At 33.9% G+C, this 20,000-nt stretch overlaps 1 protein-coding gene across 2 annotated transcripts; it reads right to left on the bottom strand.

The window, feature by feature from the left end:
• Nucleotides 1–614: 614 nt before the first annotated feature.
• LOC137617331 (uncharacterized) lies at nucleotides 615–11,727 on the bottom strand. 2 transcript variants are annotated; one of them, XM_068347352.1, is made up of 5 exons: nucleotides 11,443–11,727; nucleotides 6,110–6,251; nucleotides 4,296–4,982; nucleotides 3,636–3,806; nucleotides 615–2,171 (listed from the first exon to the last, which is right to left on the bottom strand). In XM_068347352.1, exons 1-5 carry the CDS (start codon nucleotides 11,601–11,603, stop codon nucleotides 2,001–2,003), a joined length of 1,332 nt encoding a protein of 443 aa, XP_068203453.1. In that variant the 5' UTR covers nucleotides 11,604–11,727; the 3' UTR covers nucleotides 615–2,000. The 2 variants fall into 2 exon arrangements, with proteins under 2 accessions (XP_068203453.1, XP_068203454.1); XM_068347353.1 differs by lacking the exon at nucleotides 11,443–11,727 and adding an exon at nucleotides 11,135–11,216.
• Nucleotides 11,728–20,000: the final 8,273 nt, after the last annotated feature.

The following is a 20,000-nucleotide window of genomic DNA, read 5'->3' as shown; positions in this document are numbered from 1 at the left end:
AGAGAGAATGATTTGAAGTTCTCTGGCATCCTGACATCGAAGGTCATTGACGCCGATATCGTTTATTATAGATAAAGATGAGAGAGAGAGAGCGAGAGAGATTTGAAGTTATCTAGTATCCTGACATCAAAGATCAATGACGCCGATATCGTTTATCATAAATAAAGATGAGAGAGAGAGAGAGAGAGAGAGAGAATTGAAGTTTTTATCATAAATAAAGATGAGAGAGAGAGAGAGAGAGAGAGAGAGAGAGAGAGAGAGAGAATTGAAGTTCTCTGGCATCATGACATCGAAGGTCTTTGACGCCGATATCGTTTATTATATATATATATATATATATATAGAGAGAGAGAGAGAGAGAGAGAGAGAGAGAGAGAGAGAGAGAATTGAAGTTCTCTGGCATCCTGATATCGAAGGTCATTGACGCCGATATCGTTTATTATAAATAAAGATGAGAGAGAGAGAGAGAGAGAGAGAGAGAGAGAGAGAGAGAGCTCTTGTGATTTACTTTCCGAAGGACTGAAATAACAAACCCTTTTTTTTACATTTTTTATTTGCTCCAGAAGCACTGTGCCCAATGAAACAAACTGAATTACTTAAAAAATAGAATAATCCTAATTTAGATATTTGGCAAATGCGTTATTATTCCTTCTGGTGATGCTAACAAAATTGAATTTGTGTCTACATAAAGTACTTTAATTCTTTCTAGTTTTTGCTGTTTTTGAATCTAAATGTATCATGATATGTTAATGAAGTTCATATCCAGATGACCAATTCTCCTTCATGATAAACTTCAACATTCAATGATTCTTTTTTAAATAATTACTTAAAATATTTTTAGTAGATTCCAGTTGGAATCTACTTTACAGGGTGTTCTTTAAGTTCTGAGAATTTCTTCAGCAGATTCCCGTTGGAATCTCCCATGCTGAATCTTCTTTAAGTTGTACAATGAGAATCTCTTTAGTAAATTCCAGTTGGAATCTCCCTTGTTGATCTTCTTTAAGTTCTGAGAATCTCTTTCTCAGATTCCAGTTGGAATTTCCCTTGTTGATCTTTAAGTTCTGAGGCTCTCTTTAACAGATTCCAGTTGGAATATCCCTTGTTGATCTTCTTTAAGTTCTGAGAATCTCTTTCTCAGATTCCAGTTGGAATTAGCAGATGTTCTTTAAGTTGCGAGAATCTCTATAGCAGATTCCAGTTGGAATCTCCCTTGCAGATCTTCAAGTTCTGGGAATCTCTTTCGCAGATTCCAGTTGGAATTAGCAGATCTTCTTAAAGTTCCGAGAATCTCTATAGCAGATTCCAGTTGGAATCTCCCTTGTTAATCTTTGAGTTCTGGGAATCTCTTTCGCAGATTCCAGTTGGAATTAGCAGATCTTCTTTAAGTTCCGAGAATCTCTTTCTCAGATTCCAGTTGGAATCTCCCTTGTTGATCTTCTTTAAGTTCCAAGAATCTCTATAGCAGATTCCAGTTGGAATATCCCTTGCAGATCTTCTTTAAGTTCTGAGAATCTTTCTCAGATTCCAGTTGGAATTGGCAGATCTTCTTTAAGTTCCGAGAATCTCTATAGCAGATTCCAGTTGGAATATCCCTTGCAGATCTTTAAGTTCTGGGAATCTCTTTCTCAGTTTCCAGTTGAAATCTCCCTTGCAGAACCTTGTAAAATATACTCCAAAAAAAAAAAAGTTCCTGACTGCGACGCAGCAGCAGGCATGAACAACCAGGAACTGGGTATGAGGGTGAGGTCTGTCGAAGAATTATTCATAAACACGAATGGGATTAAAAAAAAAAAAAAAAAGCTGCACCAAGCGTGACCCAAGACGAAAAAAAAGTGCGATCATAACGAATTTCATAGTTCCTTCAGCGTTATATCGGTTGCCACGAATTATTAACCAACCAGCATCCTTCGAAATCTCCAAGGAGACGAAGGACGCTTAGGGTTCGTCTGATCTTCATGACATTCGACAGCAACAGAGGTACGAGATGGCGCTCCCGAGGACTACTGACGAGGAGGGTAGACGTAGTAGTTGAACATGTTCTCGAAGTGTTCGAAGCGGCTGGACTGGGGCTGGGGCTCGCCGCACTTGCGGACGTAGTCTTCGCACTCCTCGAAGGAGGCGGCGCCCTTCTCAATGCGCTCTCCGAGGCCTGACTTGTAGGAGTTGTAACGCTGTGGAGGTAGAGATGATAAACAGTTATATACAAAGTTAAACAAATGTCTTCCATCGTAACAAAAGCATGTTTGTGTATATATGTCTTCCATCGTAACAAAAGCATGTTTGTGTATATATGTCTCCCACCGTAACAAAAGCATGTTTGTGTATATGTCTTCCATCGTAACAAAAGCATGTTTGTGTATATGTCTTCCATCGTAACAAAAGCATGTTTGTGTATATATGTCTTCCATCGTAACAAAAGCATGTTTGTGTATACAGTATATGTCTTCCATCGTAACAAAAGCATATTTGTGTATATAATTATGAATGAGGAGAATATCACTTATCATAAATAAAAACTTATGATTAAATTCACCCGTTTGTTAGTGTTTGCACCAAGATTTCTATCAATCAAATGGTTGAAGGTATTGATACGACTTTTGAAACTTGGAGGTATTTAAGATCAGACTTAAGATATGCTTATTCAGAAACAGCTATATCAATAAATCAATGTAAGGTCAATTCGGAAAAAAATATAAACTTGAACTGACAAATCATAAGATGACCTCCATAATTGATAATTAATATAAGGTTAGACGGAAGGAGGACTCGAAGTGTTGTGTGTACATACATATCCTATATATAATCACATACACAAAATAGATAAAATATATTCATGTAAATTTTTTCAAAAATATTCCTTTATAAATAAACAACTTAATGAAACCTGAAGGATAAGCCTATCAGGCAATAGGATGGGTTGGAGAAAGGATGGAAATAGTCCTAAGGAATGGGGTATCAGATCCCCAAGGAGTTTCTTACGGGTTTGGGAAAGGAAGGAAAAAGTCCTAAAGACTGGGGTATCAAATCCTCAGGGACTTTCTGACGAGTTGAGGAAAGGAAGGAAAAAGTCCTAAGGACTGGGGTATCAGATCCTCAAGAACTTTTTTTACGGGTTGGGAAAAGGAATGAGAAAATCCTAAGGACTCGGGTATCAGATCATCAAGGACTTTCGGACGAGTTGAGGAAAGGAAGGAAAAAATCCTAAGGACTTAGGTATCAGATCCTCAAGGACTTTCGGACGGGTTGTGGAAAGGATGGAAAAAGTCCTAAGGGCTTGGTATCAGATCCTCAAGGACTTTCAGATGGGTTGGGGAAAGGATGGAAACAGTCCTAAGGACTTGGGTATCAGATCCTCAAGGACTTTTAGATGATTTGGGGAAAGGATGGGTACAGTCCTAAGGACTGGGGTATCAGATCCTCAAGGACTTTCTTACGGGTTGGGGATAGGAAAGAGAAAATCCAAAGGACTTGGGTATCAGATCCTCAGGGACTTTCGGACGGGTTGGGGAAAGGATGGAAACAGTCCTAAGGATTGGGGTATCAGATCCTCAAGGACTTTCAGACGGGTTAGTGAAAAGATGGAAAAAGTCCTAAGGACTAGGGTATCAGATCCCCAAGGACTTCCAGATTCTTACCTGCTGGATGCTGCGAGCAAAGCATCCGTCGGAGATCATGCGAGAGGCGTTCCTGAGGGCACGGGCGAAGGTGTCCATGGCCATGATGTAACCGTGGAACATGTCGCGAGGCTCAGTGGACTCCCTACGAACTCGGCCGCCGAGGGTCAGCCCGCCTTGCTGTAGGCCACTCTGAAAAAAACATAGATTGATGAATAAAAGATAATATAAAAAAAATTAACCGATTGATTAATGATATATACTGCAAGTCCTTTAGAACAAAAAAATGGAAAAATAACAAATTGATTAATGATATATACAGTATAGTTCTTTACACTCAATATAGAACAGAATTTTTTTTTTACCAAAAGTAAATAGACTATTTTTCACAAAATGAAATAAAGGTTTTCCTACGTCTCCTAGTTATCTGTCTAATTGAAATTCTAAGTACCGAAGAACATGACAAACCAAATTATAATAATATTGGAAAATATTTATTTTCAGCCAATAGAATTAAATCTTACTATAAAAAAAATAGACAGAAAATGAACATCCTTTTTCATTAACTTCGTGTGATTATTTCTGTTTTAAGTTAAAAACGTTGATGTTGTCTTTTGTCATTAACCAGGTAAAATCCAACGAGTAAATGGAAAGTCAAATAAGATCTCTTCTTTGTCTTACCTGTTCAAGGACGCACTTCATGACGAAAGTGGCATCGCGAATGTCTCGGGCACAGATATCAGACGTCCCGTTGACCTCAGGGAAGTTGTCGGAGGCGTCGATGGAACCCAGCATGTTGAAGGCGGATGCCATGTAAACGTCGTGCTCGTAAGGGCGTCCCATCATCCTGGAGAAGCCTGGTTTGATGTACAGCTTGTACTGCTTCTCGAGGCCGAAGTGGCGGAGCATGTACATGGTCGACATGACGTCGGACTCGTACTGGTGGCGACGGGGGTCGTGAGGCTTGGGCTGGATCAAGAGCTGTCCCCTGAAGCCGATCTTGTCCTTATACTGGGCGGCCATGCGGTAGAGCTGAGCCATGTGGGACATGTCCCTGAAGAACTGCCTCTGCAGGACGCTCTGGTAGCCATCCCGTGGGTGGAAGAACACGAAGTTCTCGGCTCCCATGCGCTTGGCAGCCTCCATGCTGCGCTTGATCTGAGCGCAGGCGTAGGCGAAGACGTGGGCGTCTGGGTTGGATCCGGAGCCGTTCATGTAACGGGGGTGGGTGAAGAGGTCAGCGCTGTAGTACAGAGGGTGAATGCCCACTTGCTTCTGGAGATCGCAAGCCAGGGTCACCATCTCCTCCAGGTAGCGGTTTGTCTCGTCGAAGCTGTCTCCCTCTGGTGCCATGTCGCGGTCGCTCACCTGGAAGAAATCAGACGAACCATGAGTATTATTATTATTATTATCATTACTATTATCATTATTATTATTATTATTATTATTATTATTATTATTAGTTAAGCTACAACCTTAGTTGGAAAAACTGGATCCTATAAGCCCAAGGGCTCCAACGGAAAAATAGCTCATTGAGGAAAGGAAATAAAGAAATAAATGAACTGCAAGAAAAGTAACGACCAATTAGAAAAAAATATATTTTTAAGAACAGTAACAACATTGAAATAGACCTTTCATACATAAACTTCAAGAAGATATTTATATCAGTCTGTTTAACATAAAAAAAACATCCGCAGCAAGATTGAAAGTTGAAAACTGAAGTAAGATAGAATAAGATGAAAATCAACAATACTTTCTATTTGGAGGTTGAAAGCTGAAGTAAGATAGAATAAGATGAAAATCAACAATACTTTCTATTTGGAGGTTGAAAGCTGAAGTAAGATAGAATAAGATGAAAATCAACAATACTTTCTATTTGGAGGTTAAAAACTGATGTAAATTACAATAAGATGAAAATCAACAATACTTTCTATTTGGAGGTTAAAAACTGATGTAAATTACAATAAGATGAAAATCAACAATACTTTCTATTTGAAAGTTGAAAGCTGAAGTAAGATAGAATAAGATGAAAATCAACAATACTTTCTATTTGAAAGTTGAAAACTGATGTAAAATACAATAAGATGAAAATCATCAATACTTTCTATTTGAAAGTTAAAAACTGATGTAAAATAAAATAAGATGGAAATAAAAAATACTTTCGATTTGAAAATTAACAACTGATGTAAAATAAAATAAGATGAAAATCAACAATACTTTCTATTTTAAAGTTGAAAACTGAAGTAAGATAGAATAAGATGGAAATCAACAATACTTTCTATTTGAAAGTTGAAAACTGATGTAAAATACAATAAGATGAAAATCAACAATACTTTCTATTTGAAAGTTAAAAACTGATGTAAAATACAATAAGATGAAAATCAACAATACTTTCTATTTGAAAGTTAAAAACTGATGTAAAATAAAATAAGTTGGAAATCATCAATACTATCAACACTTCATCGACCCAACATTGACTATCTTTGGCTACTTACAGAATAGTATTTGATGTTGAGTTTGTGGAAGAACTCGAAGGCAGCCATCATCCGTCTCTTGTAGTTGTCAATGGACCGTGAGCCATCCTCCCACTGGCGTTGGTGAGCCCGGTCTCCATAGTAATCGTCGGAGCCATAATACCTGGAAAAGAAGATATGTCACGATTTAAACGATTTCCAGTTTTTTGGGAATCCAGTGATTCTCAAAAAGAGTAATCTCGTCTAGTGGAGGACCTTAAACCTACAGGTTCCGAAATATAATGAAATACGAGACCTTAAACTAGTAATCGTCGGAGCCATAATACCTGGAAAAGAAAATGTGTCGTGATTTAAACGATTTCCAGTTTTTTTGGATTCCAGTTATCCTCGAAAAGAGTAATCTCGTCTACTGGAAGACCTTAAATCCACAGGTTTCGAAATATAATGAATTACGAGATCTTAAACCTTAAGGTATAATACAATGAAATATGGGACCTTAAACCTTGTCTTAGAATGCAATGAAATACGGGACCTTAAAACGTAAGGTTTTTTATTAGAATACAAAGAAATACGGGACTTTAAACCTTAAGGTCTTAGAATCAATGGAATACGGGACCTTAAACCTTAAGGTGTTTGAGTACAATTAAATACGGGACTTTAAACCTTAAGGTCTTAGAATGCAATTAAATACGGGGCTTTAAACCTTAAGGTGTTAGAGTACAATTAAATACGGGACTTTAAACCTTAAGGTTAGAATGCAATGAAATACGGGACCTGAAACCTTAAGGTGTTAGAGTAAAATTAAATACGGGACTTTAAACCTTAAGGTCTTAGAATGCAATGAAATACGGGATCTTAAACCTTAAGGTGTTAGAGTACAATTAAATACGGGACTTTAAACCTTAAGGTCTTAGAATGCAATGAAATACGGGACCTTAAACCTTAAGGTGTTAGAGTACAATTACATACGGTACTTTAAACCTTAAGGTTAGTATGCAATGAAATACGGGACCTTAAACCTTAAGGTGTTAGAGTACAATTACATACGGTACTTTAAACCTTAAGGTCTTAGAATGCAATGAAATACGGGACCTTAAACCTTGAGGTGTTAGAGTACAATTAAATACGGGACTTTAAATCTTAAGGTCTCAGAGTGCATTGAAATACGGACCTTAAACCGTAAGGTTTTAGATTAGAATACAATGAAATACGGGACTTTAAACCTTAAGATCTCAGAATGCAATGAAATACGGGACCTTAAACCGTAAGGTTTTATATTCGAATACAATGAAATACGGGACCTCAGACCTTATGGTTTTGGAATACAATGAAATAAGGGACATTAAATCTTAAGGTCTTGGAATACAAGGAAATACGGGATCTTAAACCTTAAGGTCTTGTAATACAAGGAAATACGGGACCTTAAACCTTAAGGTCTTGGAATACAGGGAAATACGGGACCTTAAACCTTAAAGTCTTGGAATACAAGGAAATACGGGACCTTAAACCTTAAGGTCTTGGGATGCAAGGAAATACGGGACCGGAAACCTAAAGGTCTTGGAATACAGGGAAATACGGGACCTTAAACCTTAAGGTCTTAGAATACAACCGACTTATGGGAATTTAAACATTGTCTTAGAATGCAATGAAATACGGGACCTTAAACATGAAGGTCTTAGAATGCAAATAAATACGGGACCTTAAGATATTAAAATGCGATGAAATAGGTAACATTAATGTTGAAAATTTGCCGTAAATAAAACGGTAAAAATCCTGGAATAAATGTTACCAGACATTTACCGTTTTTAAAAACAAACATATTAACGTTAAGGAGTGATAGATATTACGGTCACCAACCAGTAAAAGATAATAACGAAGTAGGGTGAAAATTACTGTACCCCGTATTTCTGAAAATACGGCTGAGAACCGTATATTTGTACGGAGAATTTCCGATTAAAATTACGGTGTTTTAAGTGTACAATGGACGCGTCCTTAATTCTAAAATCTTATGAGAGTAATCTTTGCCAGGGTTCTCAAACAGCAAGGTCTTGAAAAAAATATTATAAAGTTGTGAATATATTGATCTTTGTAAAGAATTATCATTTATGAGACTATTCTTCCTATAATTCTTTATCTTTATATTCTTCTTATCTTCTTTATGTAAGAAAGAAAATAATAAATCATTTCTAATAAAGATAATAAATGGGTAATAGGACGTAAGAGTAGAGAGAGAGAGAGAGAGAGAGAGAGAGAGAGAGAGAGAGAGAGAGAGAGAGAGAGAGAGAGAGAGAGAGAGGGAGAGAGAGAGAAACTTGCTAAAAGGATAGCTATCGGTCATTATGTTCAAGTCTTTGTTATCATTATTATAATAACTTGCTAAGCTATAACCCTAGTTGGAGAAGCAGGGTGCTATAAGCCCAAGGGGTATCCAACAGGCAAAATAGCCCAGTGAGGAAAGAAAACAAGGAAATTAAATATTTTAAGAACGGTAAAAAGCTTATTGATTTGCTGTGATATAAATATTTGACTTCTTCATCTTATATATAAAGTATTATTATTATTTATTTTTTTTTTAAGCTACAACCCTAGTTGGAAAAGCAGGATGCTATAAGCCCGAGGGGCCCCAACAGGGAAAATAGCCCAGTGAGGAAAGGAAACAAGGTTAGAATAAAATATTCTAAGAACAGTAACATTAGAATAAATATCTTGAGGGGCCCCAACAGGGAAAATAACCCAGTGAGGAAATGAAACAAGGTTAAAATAAAATATTCTAAGAACAGTAACAACAGTAAAATAAATATCTTGAGGGGCCCCAACAGGGAAAATAGCCCAGTGAGGAAAGGAAACAAGGTTAGAATAAAATATTCTAAGAACAGTAACAACATTGAAATAAATATCTCCTATACAAACTATAAAAACTTTAATAAAACAAGAGGAAGAGAAATTAGATAGAATAGTTTAGCAAGAGAATATTAGTAGAACAATGCTGGTAGGTGGTCTAGTAGATGGTCATTCTAACAATGCTAGTAAGAAATACATGAAGTGGAAGGCTGGTAGGTAACTGGTAATAACTCCGGAAAGGTGAGAAACATTAGACAAACATGCAGGGGCAGACCGATTTGTTCTCTACTTCGCATATTTAGTTTATGGAAGTAAAGTAATGTTTATAATTTATTCTTATCTTTGATGCGTATTTAAATACCTTGTTCATGTCAATAAGATGTATTTGATTTAAAGTAGTTTCGGTGATTTAAAAGATTGTATCTTTTTGAGTCATATAGCACCATAGTTCATTATGTATATATATATATATAGATATATATATATATATATATATATATATATATATATATATATATATTTAGATATATATATATATATCTATATATATATATATATCTATATATATATATATATATCTATATATATATATATATCTATATCTATATATATATACATATATATATATATATATATATATATATATATATATATCTATATTTATAGATATATATATATATATATATCTATATATATATATATATATCTATATCTATATATATATCTATATATATATATATATATAGATATAGATATAGATATATATATATATATATATATATATATATATATATATATATATATATATATATATATATAAGCTTTATATGGTACAGAGGTAAAAGAAAATGTCAATGAGGATCTGGAGGATTTTGAACAAAACATCTTGATGTATTGAACAGAATCTCTTCATGTATTTAAGTTCTTTTTCTCAAAATATATCGATATACCTGATTCTTGGTTAACTTGAAAACGTTCTCGCGAAAAAATAATTTTTTTTTTGTATTATTGAAATATTCAAAACGACATTTAATTTTTTTTTATTATCCGGGTATTCTTTGTAAAAATTCCAAACGAAATTGAATTATTTTTTGTATTGTCCAAGTATTCTTTATAAAAAATTCCATACGACATTCCACATTTTTTGTATTATCAGGGTATTCTTTATAAGAATTCCAAATATTTATTTTTTTTATATCCAAGTATTCTTTCTAAAAAATTCCAAACGAAATTTGATTCATTTGAATAAATTTGCTATTTTTATACCTGTTCATTTAATCTGGAGTCATAAAACCAAGATCAAGGACTATGTATTCCACGAAAGGAGAGAACATTATGAAAGGATCTTCGTACAAGAATATGTATTTTAAATTATTGGTGTAAAAAAAGAAATTTGTGCTTATTAAAGATGAAACCATCTTCATGTGACTACTTAACATTATCATTTCTTTTCAAGACACTTTTCAAATTAAATTACAATTAAACAGTGATTTAATAACAAACGAACAACGATCTTCAAACATCACGAAAAATACGAAAGAAATAAGTATAAATTAAATAAGGGCTTTAAGGCGAGGATAATACATTATCTAGTATAACGCTTTTATAACTTAGTTAAATTCGAAGCAATGCAAGATTGAACTAGAAAAAGCACTCTGGGAGTGCAGACCTTCACCACTGCATCTTATTTCTCAAAACCAGCTGGCCTTTGCCAGAATCAATTTAAACCGTAAGCGTATTTGAAGTCTTTGTGATAACCATGTGCGAACTTGGGGTTAAGTTTAGGGTTAGTTCGGTCGATCTTTTGCTCAACCTTGACCTTGACCTTTGACCTAGGACTTTCAAAACTGAATCACTTCCACGTCTCAACATAAGAATTAATCCCTGAAAGTTTCACTATTCTATGAATAAATATGTGGCCAGAAAGTTGTTCACAAACAAACAGGTAAACAGACAAATATGGACGAAAACTTAACCTCCTACCAACTTTGTTGGTGGAGGTAATAAGCAGAGGATACACGAAATAAGATCTGACGTGATTAACAAAACGGGATTTTTTTCTAAAGGGTGAAAATCTCTCATGCGATCCGGTTAAAGAATGGTAAGGCTAGGGGGAGCTGGACACGCTCTGTTGCTCTCTCCCCGCATGAGCTACGAAGCTCGTCTATGGGGGAAGGAAATGGGTAATGAGATACTAGGCCTAACCTGAAGGCATTGAAGTAGCAGATGGAGAACTTCAGCCATTGGGGGAGGATATAGGTAAAGAGATACTAGGCCTAACCTGAAGGCATTGAAGTAGCAGACGGAGAACTTCAGCCATTGAGAGGGGAGGATATAGGTAATGAGATATTAGGTCTAACCTGAAGGCATTGAAGTAGCAGACGGAGAACTTCAGCAATTGGGGGGAGGAAATAGGCAATGAGATACTAGGCCTAACCTGAAGGCATTGAAGTAGCAGACGGAAAACTTCAGCCATTGGGGGAGGAAATAGGTAAAGAGATACTAGTTCTAACCTGAAGGCATTGAAGTAGCAGACGGAGAACTTCAGCCATTCCTCCATGGTACGGCCGTGGACAATCTCTGCCGCATTGTAGTGGCGGTAGACGAGGGTGTCCTCCGGTCCAGCATCTGGCCGGTACTCAATACGGCCGATTCCAGGGAAGTACTTGTTCATGGTGAATGTAGAGGGATGTAGCTGGTGCAAATGACGCTGCTGCTGCTGCTGCTGAAGGAGGAATTCCTGAAGAGAAGTTCTTCTTGGGACGTGGCCTCACCCTGAAGTCATGAGACGAGCCTCATGGATATATACATGACGCCATGCTCCGCTAACCGAAACACGACAGCCGGTTACGAAACAGGATCCCTCCGACACACTTGAGGACCGGCCAACCGGCTTCCACCTTACACCAAGCGCGTTTTGCCTGCGGACACACTCACGGCTAAGCAGGTGTACATTAAGCTTAAGAAAGGCAAAGAAACGTACATGCAAATAAACGCACATATGTAACTTTGCAAAGCTGTTTATTAAAGTATTAGGAGTATGGTGAAGTAAGTTTTTTATTTAATTCACCTACTGTTTTCATGTTGAACAGGCTGATTTAAGTCTCTTTTTTTAAGTTTATATATGAAAGATCTATTTTGATGTTACTGTTTTTAAAACATTTTATTTTAATTAATCTTTACTTCTCATATAATTTATTTATTTCCTTATCTCCTTTCCTCACTGGAGACCTTGGGGTTATAGCATCCTACTTTTCCAACTAGGATTGTAGCTTAGTTATTATTATTAATAATAATAATAATAATAATAATAATAATAATAATAATAATAATCTCCTACGTTTGTTGACGCAAAGGACCTCGGTTAGATTAAGCCAGTCGTATCTATCTTGAGCTTTTAAAGCAATAATTCTCCATTCATAATAATAATAATAATAATAATAATAATAATGGTAATAATAATAATAATAATAAGAGCAAATCTATAACCTATTATTATTATTATTATTACTTGCTTAGCTACAATCCTAGCTGAAAAAGCAGGCTGCTATAAGCCCAAGGTCTCCAACAGGGAAATTAGCCCAGTGAGGAAAAGAAACAAGGAAATAAAAGAATGAACAATATACACACACATTCTCTTTGCGCGTGTCTTTTTCTCAAGCATTTGAAATCGTACACAGTACACGTAAAAAAAGTTCGTACACGCACGTAAGAACGTGCGCATACTCACAGAGTACGACTTGCTTACAAAGCCTAATTAACTAACCATGACTAAAAAAATTAGTGAAATGTTTCTTTATTTAATAAACCTAAAGTGTTTCCATGTCCAAAGAGATAAAAAATATGTTGATATCTGTCGATCAAAATGCTATGTACAGTAGACTGGTAGGCTAACTATCTCCTGTTCAGAGAAGAGATTATTATTATTATTATTATTATTATTATTATTGATGATGATGATGAGGATGATGATGAAGAGGATTATTATTATCATTACTATTATTATTATTATTATTATTATTATTATTATTATTATTATTATTATTATTATTACTATTATTATTATTGATAGCTAAACTATAAAACTCTAATTGGAAAAGCAGGATGCTATAAGCCTAAGGGCTCCAACAGGGAAATATACCACAATGAGGAAAGGAAATAAAGAAATTAACCACAGGAAAAGTAATGAACAATTAATATAAGATATTCTAAGAACAGTAACATTAAAATAGACCTCTTATTATTATTATTATTATTATTATTATTATTATTATTATTATTATTATTATTATTAGCTAAGCAACCCTAGTTGGAAAAGCAAGAGGCTATAAGCCCAGGTGCTCCAACAAGGAAAAAATAGCCAAGCAAGGAAAGGAAATCAGGAATTAAACTATAAGAAAAGTAATGGGAAATTAATATATGATATTTAAGATCTATAACAACATTAAAATAGACCTTTTATTATTATTATTATTATCATTATTATTATTATTATTATTATTATTATTATTATTAGCTAAGCTATAACCCTAGTTGGAAAAGCAGGTGGCTATAAGCCCAGGGGCTCCAACAGGGAAAAAATAGCCAAGCGAGTAAAGGAAATCAGGAATTAAACAAGAAAAGTAATGAACAATTAATATATGATATATAATAACAGTAACAACATTAACATAGACCTTTTATTATTATTATTATTATTATTATTATTATTATTATTATTATTATTATTATTAGCTAAAGTACAACCCTAGTTAAAAAATACTCCTTCATACCAATCCCTCAGCTCACGAGGAGGGTGAGGTTGCAGACACAACAAGGAACTATCGAGGTTGAGCGGGTCTCGAAACCCAGTCCAGCAGATCGCCATACATGGACGTTTTAAATTGGCTACCATAACCTTATACGTTGACGTCTAAAGTATTTTTTTTTTTTTTTTTTTTTTGCAAAAAATCTACATATCTCATGTTCTCTAACAAACAAAAAAGTAGACGTTTCCTCCATGCGTCTTAGCTTACGAGAAGACAACACAATTGAATTAATATAATAAAGCGTAGCAAAACTATTAATTATCCTATGTATTTCTGATGTATCAAGAGTACTGTATGTCTCTTAAATTTCAATGGTGAAAACAAAGTCCTATACCTTTCAGATTATTATTGCTAGCCAAGTTACAACCTTGGTAGGAAAACCAGAATGCTACAAGCTCAAGGGTCGAGACAGGGTAAGTAGCCCAGAAAGGAATGGAAATAAGGGGATAGCAAATAATATCCACGTAATTAATGAATAAATAATATATACCTTAATTTCAGTAAATACGTTAGAATAGATTAGAATAAGACCCGTTGAGATACTACCACTAGAGAGTTAGGGGGTCTTTTGACTGGCCAGATAGCACTTCATTGGATCCTTCTCTCTGATTACGGTTCATTTTCCCTTTGCCTATACACTCACACACCGAATAGTCTGGCTTATTCTTTACATATTCTCCTCTGTCCTCATACACTTAACAAGACTGAGATTACCAAACACTTCTTACTGCACTGTAATTGTTCAGTGGCAACTTTTCTCTTTTTAAGGGTAGAAGACTCTTTAGCTATGGTAAGCAGCTCTTCTAGGAGGACACTCCAAAATCAAACCATTGTTATCTAATCTTGGGTAGTGCCATAGCCTTTGTACCATGGTCTTCCACTGTCTTGGGTTAGAGTTCTCTTGCTTGAAGGTACACTCGGGCACACTGTTCTATCTTATATCTTATTTCTCTTCCTCTTGTTTTGTGAAAGTTTTTATAGTTTATAAAGTGATATTTATTTAAATATTGTTGCTCTTCTTAAAATATTTTATTTTTCCTTGTTCCCTTTCCTCATTGAGCTATTTTCCCTGTTGGAGCCCCTGCGCTTATAGCATCCTGCTTTTCCAACTAGGGTTTTAGCTTAGCAAGTAATAATAATAATAGTAATAATATAAAACAAGATTTATGTCGACCTGTTCAACAGAAAATAATTTACAAAAAATTTGAACGTCATGGATAATTCAGAAGGCATTCATTATAATAGTTCTGATGCACGTCGAATAGGGCGCAGTGCTCACCTTAAAAAATAGCAAATTAGGTCTTTTCGCCTGTCCTTTAATAGCACAAAGAGCAAGTCTAGCAATTATACGAAATATCACTAATTTCGTGAATACTTGTAAATTAGATTAAAACAGCCATCTCTCTAGTATTATATGGAAAAATAACTTATAACAAGATGCTAATGTTTTTCCTGCTTTTCACAACCTTTCATCAACTTGTACGTATCCTACAGTTATAGTTTATATACAGTATATGAAATATTCATTTCAATGTTGTTACTATTCTTAAAATATTTATTTTTAATTGGTATTTATTTCTTATGTAGTGTATTTATTTCCTCATTTCCTTGGGCTTATAGCATCCTGCTTTTCAAACTAAGGTTGTAGCTTAGCAAGCAATAATAATAATAATAATAATAATAATAATAATAATAATAATAATACCCACTTGATTTCCTTTACCCGTGTAACCGATTCAAATTGACTTTCCTTCCCTAATCTTCAGCTATGCTCTCTTCCTCAATACTGATATTTATTACTATGTGCGTCTTGAAAGACCGAACAAGTCACTCGAACCTGATTTGTGATTTCTGTGAAGCTTCGTCGAATTTTGAAACCTGACGTGTTCATCGTAGCTGATGAAGTGGTTGGTAACATGAGTCTATAAGCACTACAGCAGTACCAACATACAACTAGCCATAGACTTGATTATTATTATTATTATTATTATTATTATTATTATTATTACTTGCTAAGCTACAACCCTAGTTGGGAAAACAGGATGGTGTAAGCCCAGGGTCTCCAACAGGGAAAGTAGCCCAGTGAGGAATGGAAACAAAGAAAAATAAACTAATTTAAGAACAGTAACAGCAGTAAGATAAATATTTCCAGTATAAGCTATAAAACTTTAATAAAACAAGGGGATAAGAAATAAGATAGAGATCTCTACCCCAAGACAGTGGAAGACCTTGGTACAGAGCCTATGGCACTACCCAAGACTAAAGACCAATGGCCTTGATTTTGGAGTAAAAGGGAATCCTGGCTGAGATTAAGAACTATGTTACTGATTAAATGTAATATGGGTTGTGGTGGCCGATGTGGTAACGTTCCTAAACCTTTAAAAACCTTGGTGAAACTAGGGGGAAAACCCTGTTACTTCACCAGGAATTAAAAGTTTCGAGGTTGCACAGAAAGAGGGGAGAAATAATTCTGGAAGGAAGGTAGAGTAGAAGGCTGAAATATTTAAGCAGATAGCGACAAGACCCTAACTAGATGATGGCCGAAGCGACACTGGGAAGACCCTTAAGAAATACCTACAATGGGCTATACGAGGTGCCCTTTTAGCTCGGAAAAGTTTGCTGATCGCTGATTGGTTAGAATGATCTTGTCCAACCAATCAGCGATCAGGAAACTTTTCCGAGCTAAAGGGGCACCGCTGTGAGTCGGTGTAAATCTGCCTCGCTAAAAGAAATGGACTATAGATGGAAAAATCCTATTTCCAGTATTCAGAGATACTCATGAGGTTTGCATTAACGGGGAAAAAAAATATTAATTGTACTGATATGAACAGTTATGGGTATTATTATTACTTGCTAAGCTACAACCCCACTGTGTTCCCTCTCATATGTAAATTCAGGGTAATGAGGTAGTGTATAGTGATGCAAAAGAAGCCTACTTATTCCTTCCAATGATAGCTAGGGAATAATAATAATAATAATAATAATAATAATAAGAGGACAGTTTGAATAACTAAACCTATCAAGATAAAGGATTGAGGTAACCTATAGGTAACGTCCTCATGTAGGGAGTTAGTACCCTATAGTTTTCAGTAGCTTATACAACCCCACTTTCCATAGACCTAGCTGAGTCATCAGCAGCCATAACCTGGTGATCCCTGGTCCAACTTGGATGAAGTGGCTTGAGAGCTGATCATATATCATACCGCTTGTCTTTTAACCATTTAAGGGGGTTGTAAAGGGAAGGGGGGGGGGAGTTGCACTAAGGAACCTGCTGCTACAAGATTTAATTCTTTTTTATATATCAGATCACTCTGAATAAAAAGAAGCTTGAACTTCATGGCACTGGGGAGTTAGAAGAGTAGGGGATTAAAAGCTAGTTGGCTCAGGGTAGGGAGGGAGGGGGTATAACCTACGAGGGTTTAGACTTACGAGGGAAGGTTGCTAGTTGGCCTTTTTAAGGCCAAACCCCTCAATTGTGGCCTTTTTTCGTGCCAAATATCTCAATTTGGCCTTTTTGAAATTGATTCCCTATATTGCTATATTTTTTTTCCTTTTTCTACTAATGGTCTGGCCTTTTGAAGCTTCCGTTGTTTAAAAGTTGGGCCTTTTCTCATATAGAAAACCCGGTAACCCTGCCCGGGCGTAGGCTAGGGGCGGTGGTAGGCGGGTAGAATTCCCTATAATATGACGAGAGAGTAACTCACCAACGTGTTCTGTCATAGCTTAACGCACAGGGCAGGATATCCACTAAAATCCGGTTTGTACTAAACATTTAAGAACCGCTTGTGTTTGTGCCTTGAAGGGGAGCTGAAGTAAATGGAAGATTATTATTATTATTATTATTATTATTATTATTATTATTATTATTATTATTAATGATAGGCACTGAAAATTTTAGAGAAATCGATGCACGGAAAATCAAAGAAGAATGTCTCATAAGGTTTCTTAAATGTAATATTTAAATTGTAGTATAGACTGAATAGTGTAAAATGGATAATCTCTCCTATATGATAAAGAGCAAGTGTTTGTGTGTATACCTATATATATATATATATATATATATATATATATATATATATATATATATATATATCATATCATATATGTATGTATATATATGTATATATATATATATTTATATAATTTATATATATATATGTATATATATATATATATATATATATATACAGTATGTATACGTATAAATGCATATGCATATATATACACACACACACATATATATATATAATGTATATATATATATATATATATATATATATATACATATAATATATGTATATATATACACATATATATACACACATATATATATACAGTATATATATATATTTATATATATACATATATGTATATATATATATATATATATATATATATATATATATAAATTCCGATCACGCTAAATTCACCCCATCCCACAGGTAGGAGGAGAATAAGTAGGCATACCCAGGGGAGAGAGAGGTGGGTGCATGTGTATGCATATCTATCTAAATATTCATAGCCGTAATTTTTGACGGATCGCTTACACTATTATTAGATAAAATAAAAACACACACAAAAGGAAACTATTTTGAGAAAATAAAAAACAAAAACAAATGAGTAAAAAATAATTTCAACTTTTACCTTATTATTATTATTATTTTTTTTTTTGAGCAGGTTATGTTTTTGCGTTGGGTTACATGTCTGTCTGTCTGTCTGTCTATCTGTCTGTGTGTATCCTTTTCTGTATTTTATCTTGGTTACGTTAAAATAAAGATAAAAAAAAGATAAGAGCGGAAAAAAGGATAAACAGTGCAAGGGGGGGGGGGTGTTGTGGGGTTATGGGCCGTAATATTATTCATTTTTTACATTGTAGTTATTTTCAATATCTATAAAGAATTCACCACAGAGGGAAAAAATATAAATTTTTTACATTTACTTGTTTTTAATATCTATCAAAAATTCACCACCGAGAGTAATTTAATTCCTTTTTTTACATTTTAGTTTTTTCAATTTCTATAAAAAAAAGATTCACCAACGAGGGAAAAAATATTAATTTTTTTTACATTTACTTGTTTTTAATATCCCTCAAAAATTCTCCGCAGAGGGTAATATTTTTTTTTTCATTTTAGTTTTTTTAATATCTCAAAAATTCGTGATCGAGAATAATATAATTCCTTTTTTTAACATTTTAGTTTTTCTAGATATCAACCGAAAATTCACCACCGAGGGTAATAATATAAATTTTTTACATTTTAGTTATTTTCATCTCAAAAATTCACCACCGAGATTAATAATATTAATCTTTTATATTTTAGTTATTTTCATCTCTCAAAAATTCACCACCGAGAGTGATAATATTAATTTTTTACATTTTAATTATTTTCATCTCAAAAATTCATCACCGAGAGTAATAATATTAATTTTTTACATTTTAATTATTTTCATCTCAAAAATTCACCACCGAGAGTAATAATATTAATTTTTTACATTTTATTTATTTTCATCTCTCAAAAATTCACTACCGAGAGTAATAATATTAATGTTTTACATTTTAGTTATTTTCATCTCAAAAATTCACCACCGAAGATAATATTAATTAATTACATTTAGTTATTTTTAACATCTCTAAAATTCACTACCGAGATTAATAATATTAATTTTTTACATTTTAGTTATTTTCATCTCTCAAAAGTTCACCACCGAAGATAATATTAATTATTTACATTTAGTTATTTTTAACATCTCTAAAAAGTTCACCACCGAGAGTAATATAATTCCTTTTTTTACATTTTAGTTATTTTTAATATCTATCAAAAATTCTCCACCGAGTGTGATAATATTCACTCTTTAGTAAAGCAAAAATATTAATATTATTATAATGAATTGGTTTTGCCTTACAAAACTTTAAAGCATTTGGTTAAAATCACCATAATTATAGTTATTAATAACTATTTGTGTTTTAAATATATTTCAGTTTAGTTTTTGTTACTGTTTAATAGTGTTTAAGTAATGAAATTATCTGCGAGCAAACATATTGAAAGACTAACCATTGTATTTATCACGAGAAATATATTATTTAGATGCATATAACATATTTTCTAAAACATCATGTAAATGTTAATAACAAAACGTAAAGAAGTAAGTACATTCTTCAATAAAATGTTAATATAAATAACAATAATTAACTCATAATATGTCAATTTCCTAATGAATTCAGATACGTTATCACGCACCAAAAAATTTAATTCAAAATTAGCTTA

Source organism: Palaemon carinicauda, chromosome 23, assembly GCF_036898095.1.
Source record: "Palaemon carinicauda isolate YSFRI2023 chromosome 23, ASM3689809v2, whole genome shotgun sequence".
Classification (NCBI taxonomy): Eukaryota; Metazoa; Arthropoda; class Malacostraca; order Decapoda; family Palaemonidae; genus Palaemon; species Palaemon carinicauda.
This window is presented reverse-complemented; position numbering and strand designations above follow the sequence as displayed.

Excerpts from the sequence above, each read along its gene's own strand:
- LOC137617331 (XM_068347352.1), bottom strand. The coding sequence starts at position 11,603 with ATGAACAAGTACTTCCCTGGAATCGGCCGTATTGAGTACCGGCCAGAT. Across the intron at positions 4,983-6,109 it reads TCAACATCAAATACTATTCT|GTGAGCGACCGCGACATGGC; the intron begins GTAAGTAGCCAA and ends GATTTCTTCCAG. Across the intron at positions 3,807-4,295 it reads TGAAGTGCGTCCTTGAACAG|AGTGGCCTACAGCAAGGCGG; the intron begins GTAAGACAAAGA and ends TGTTTTTTTCAG.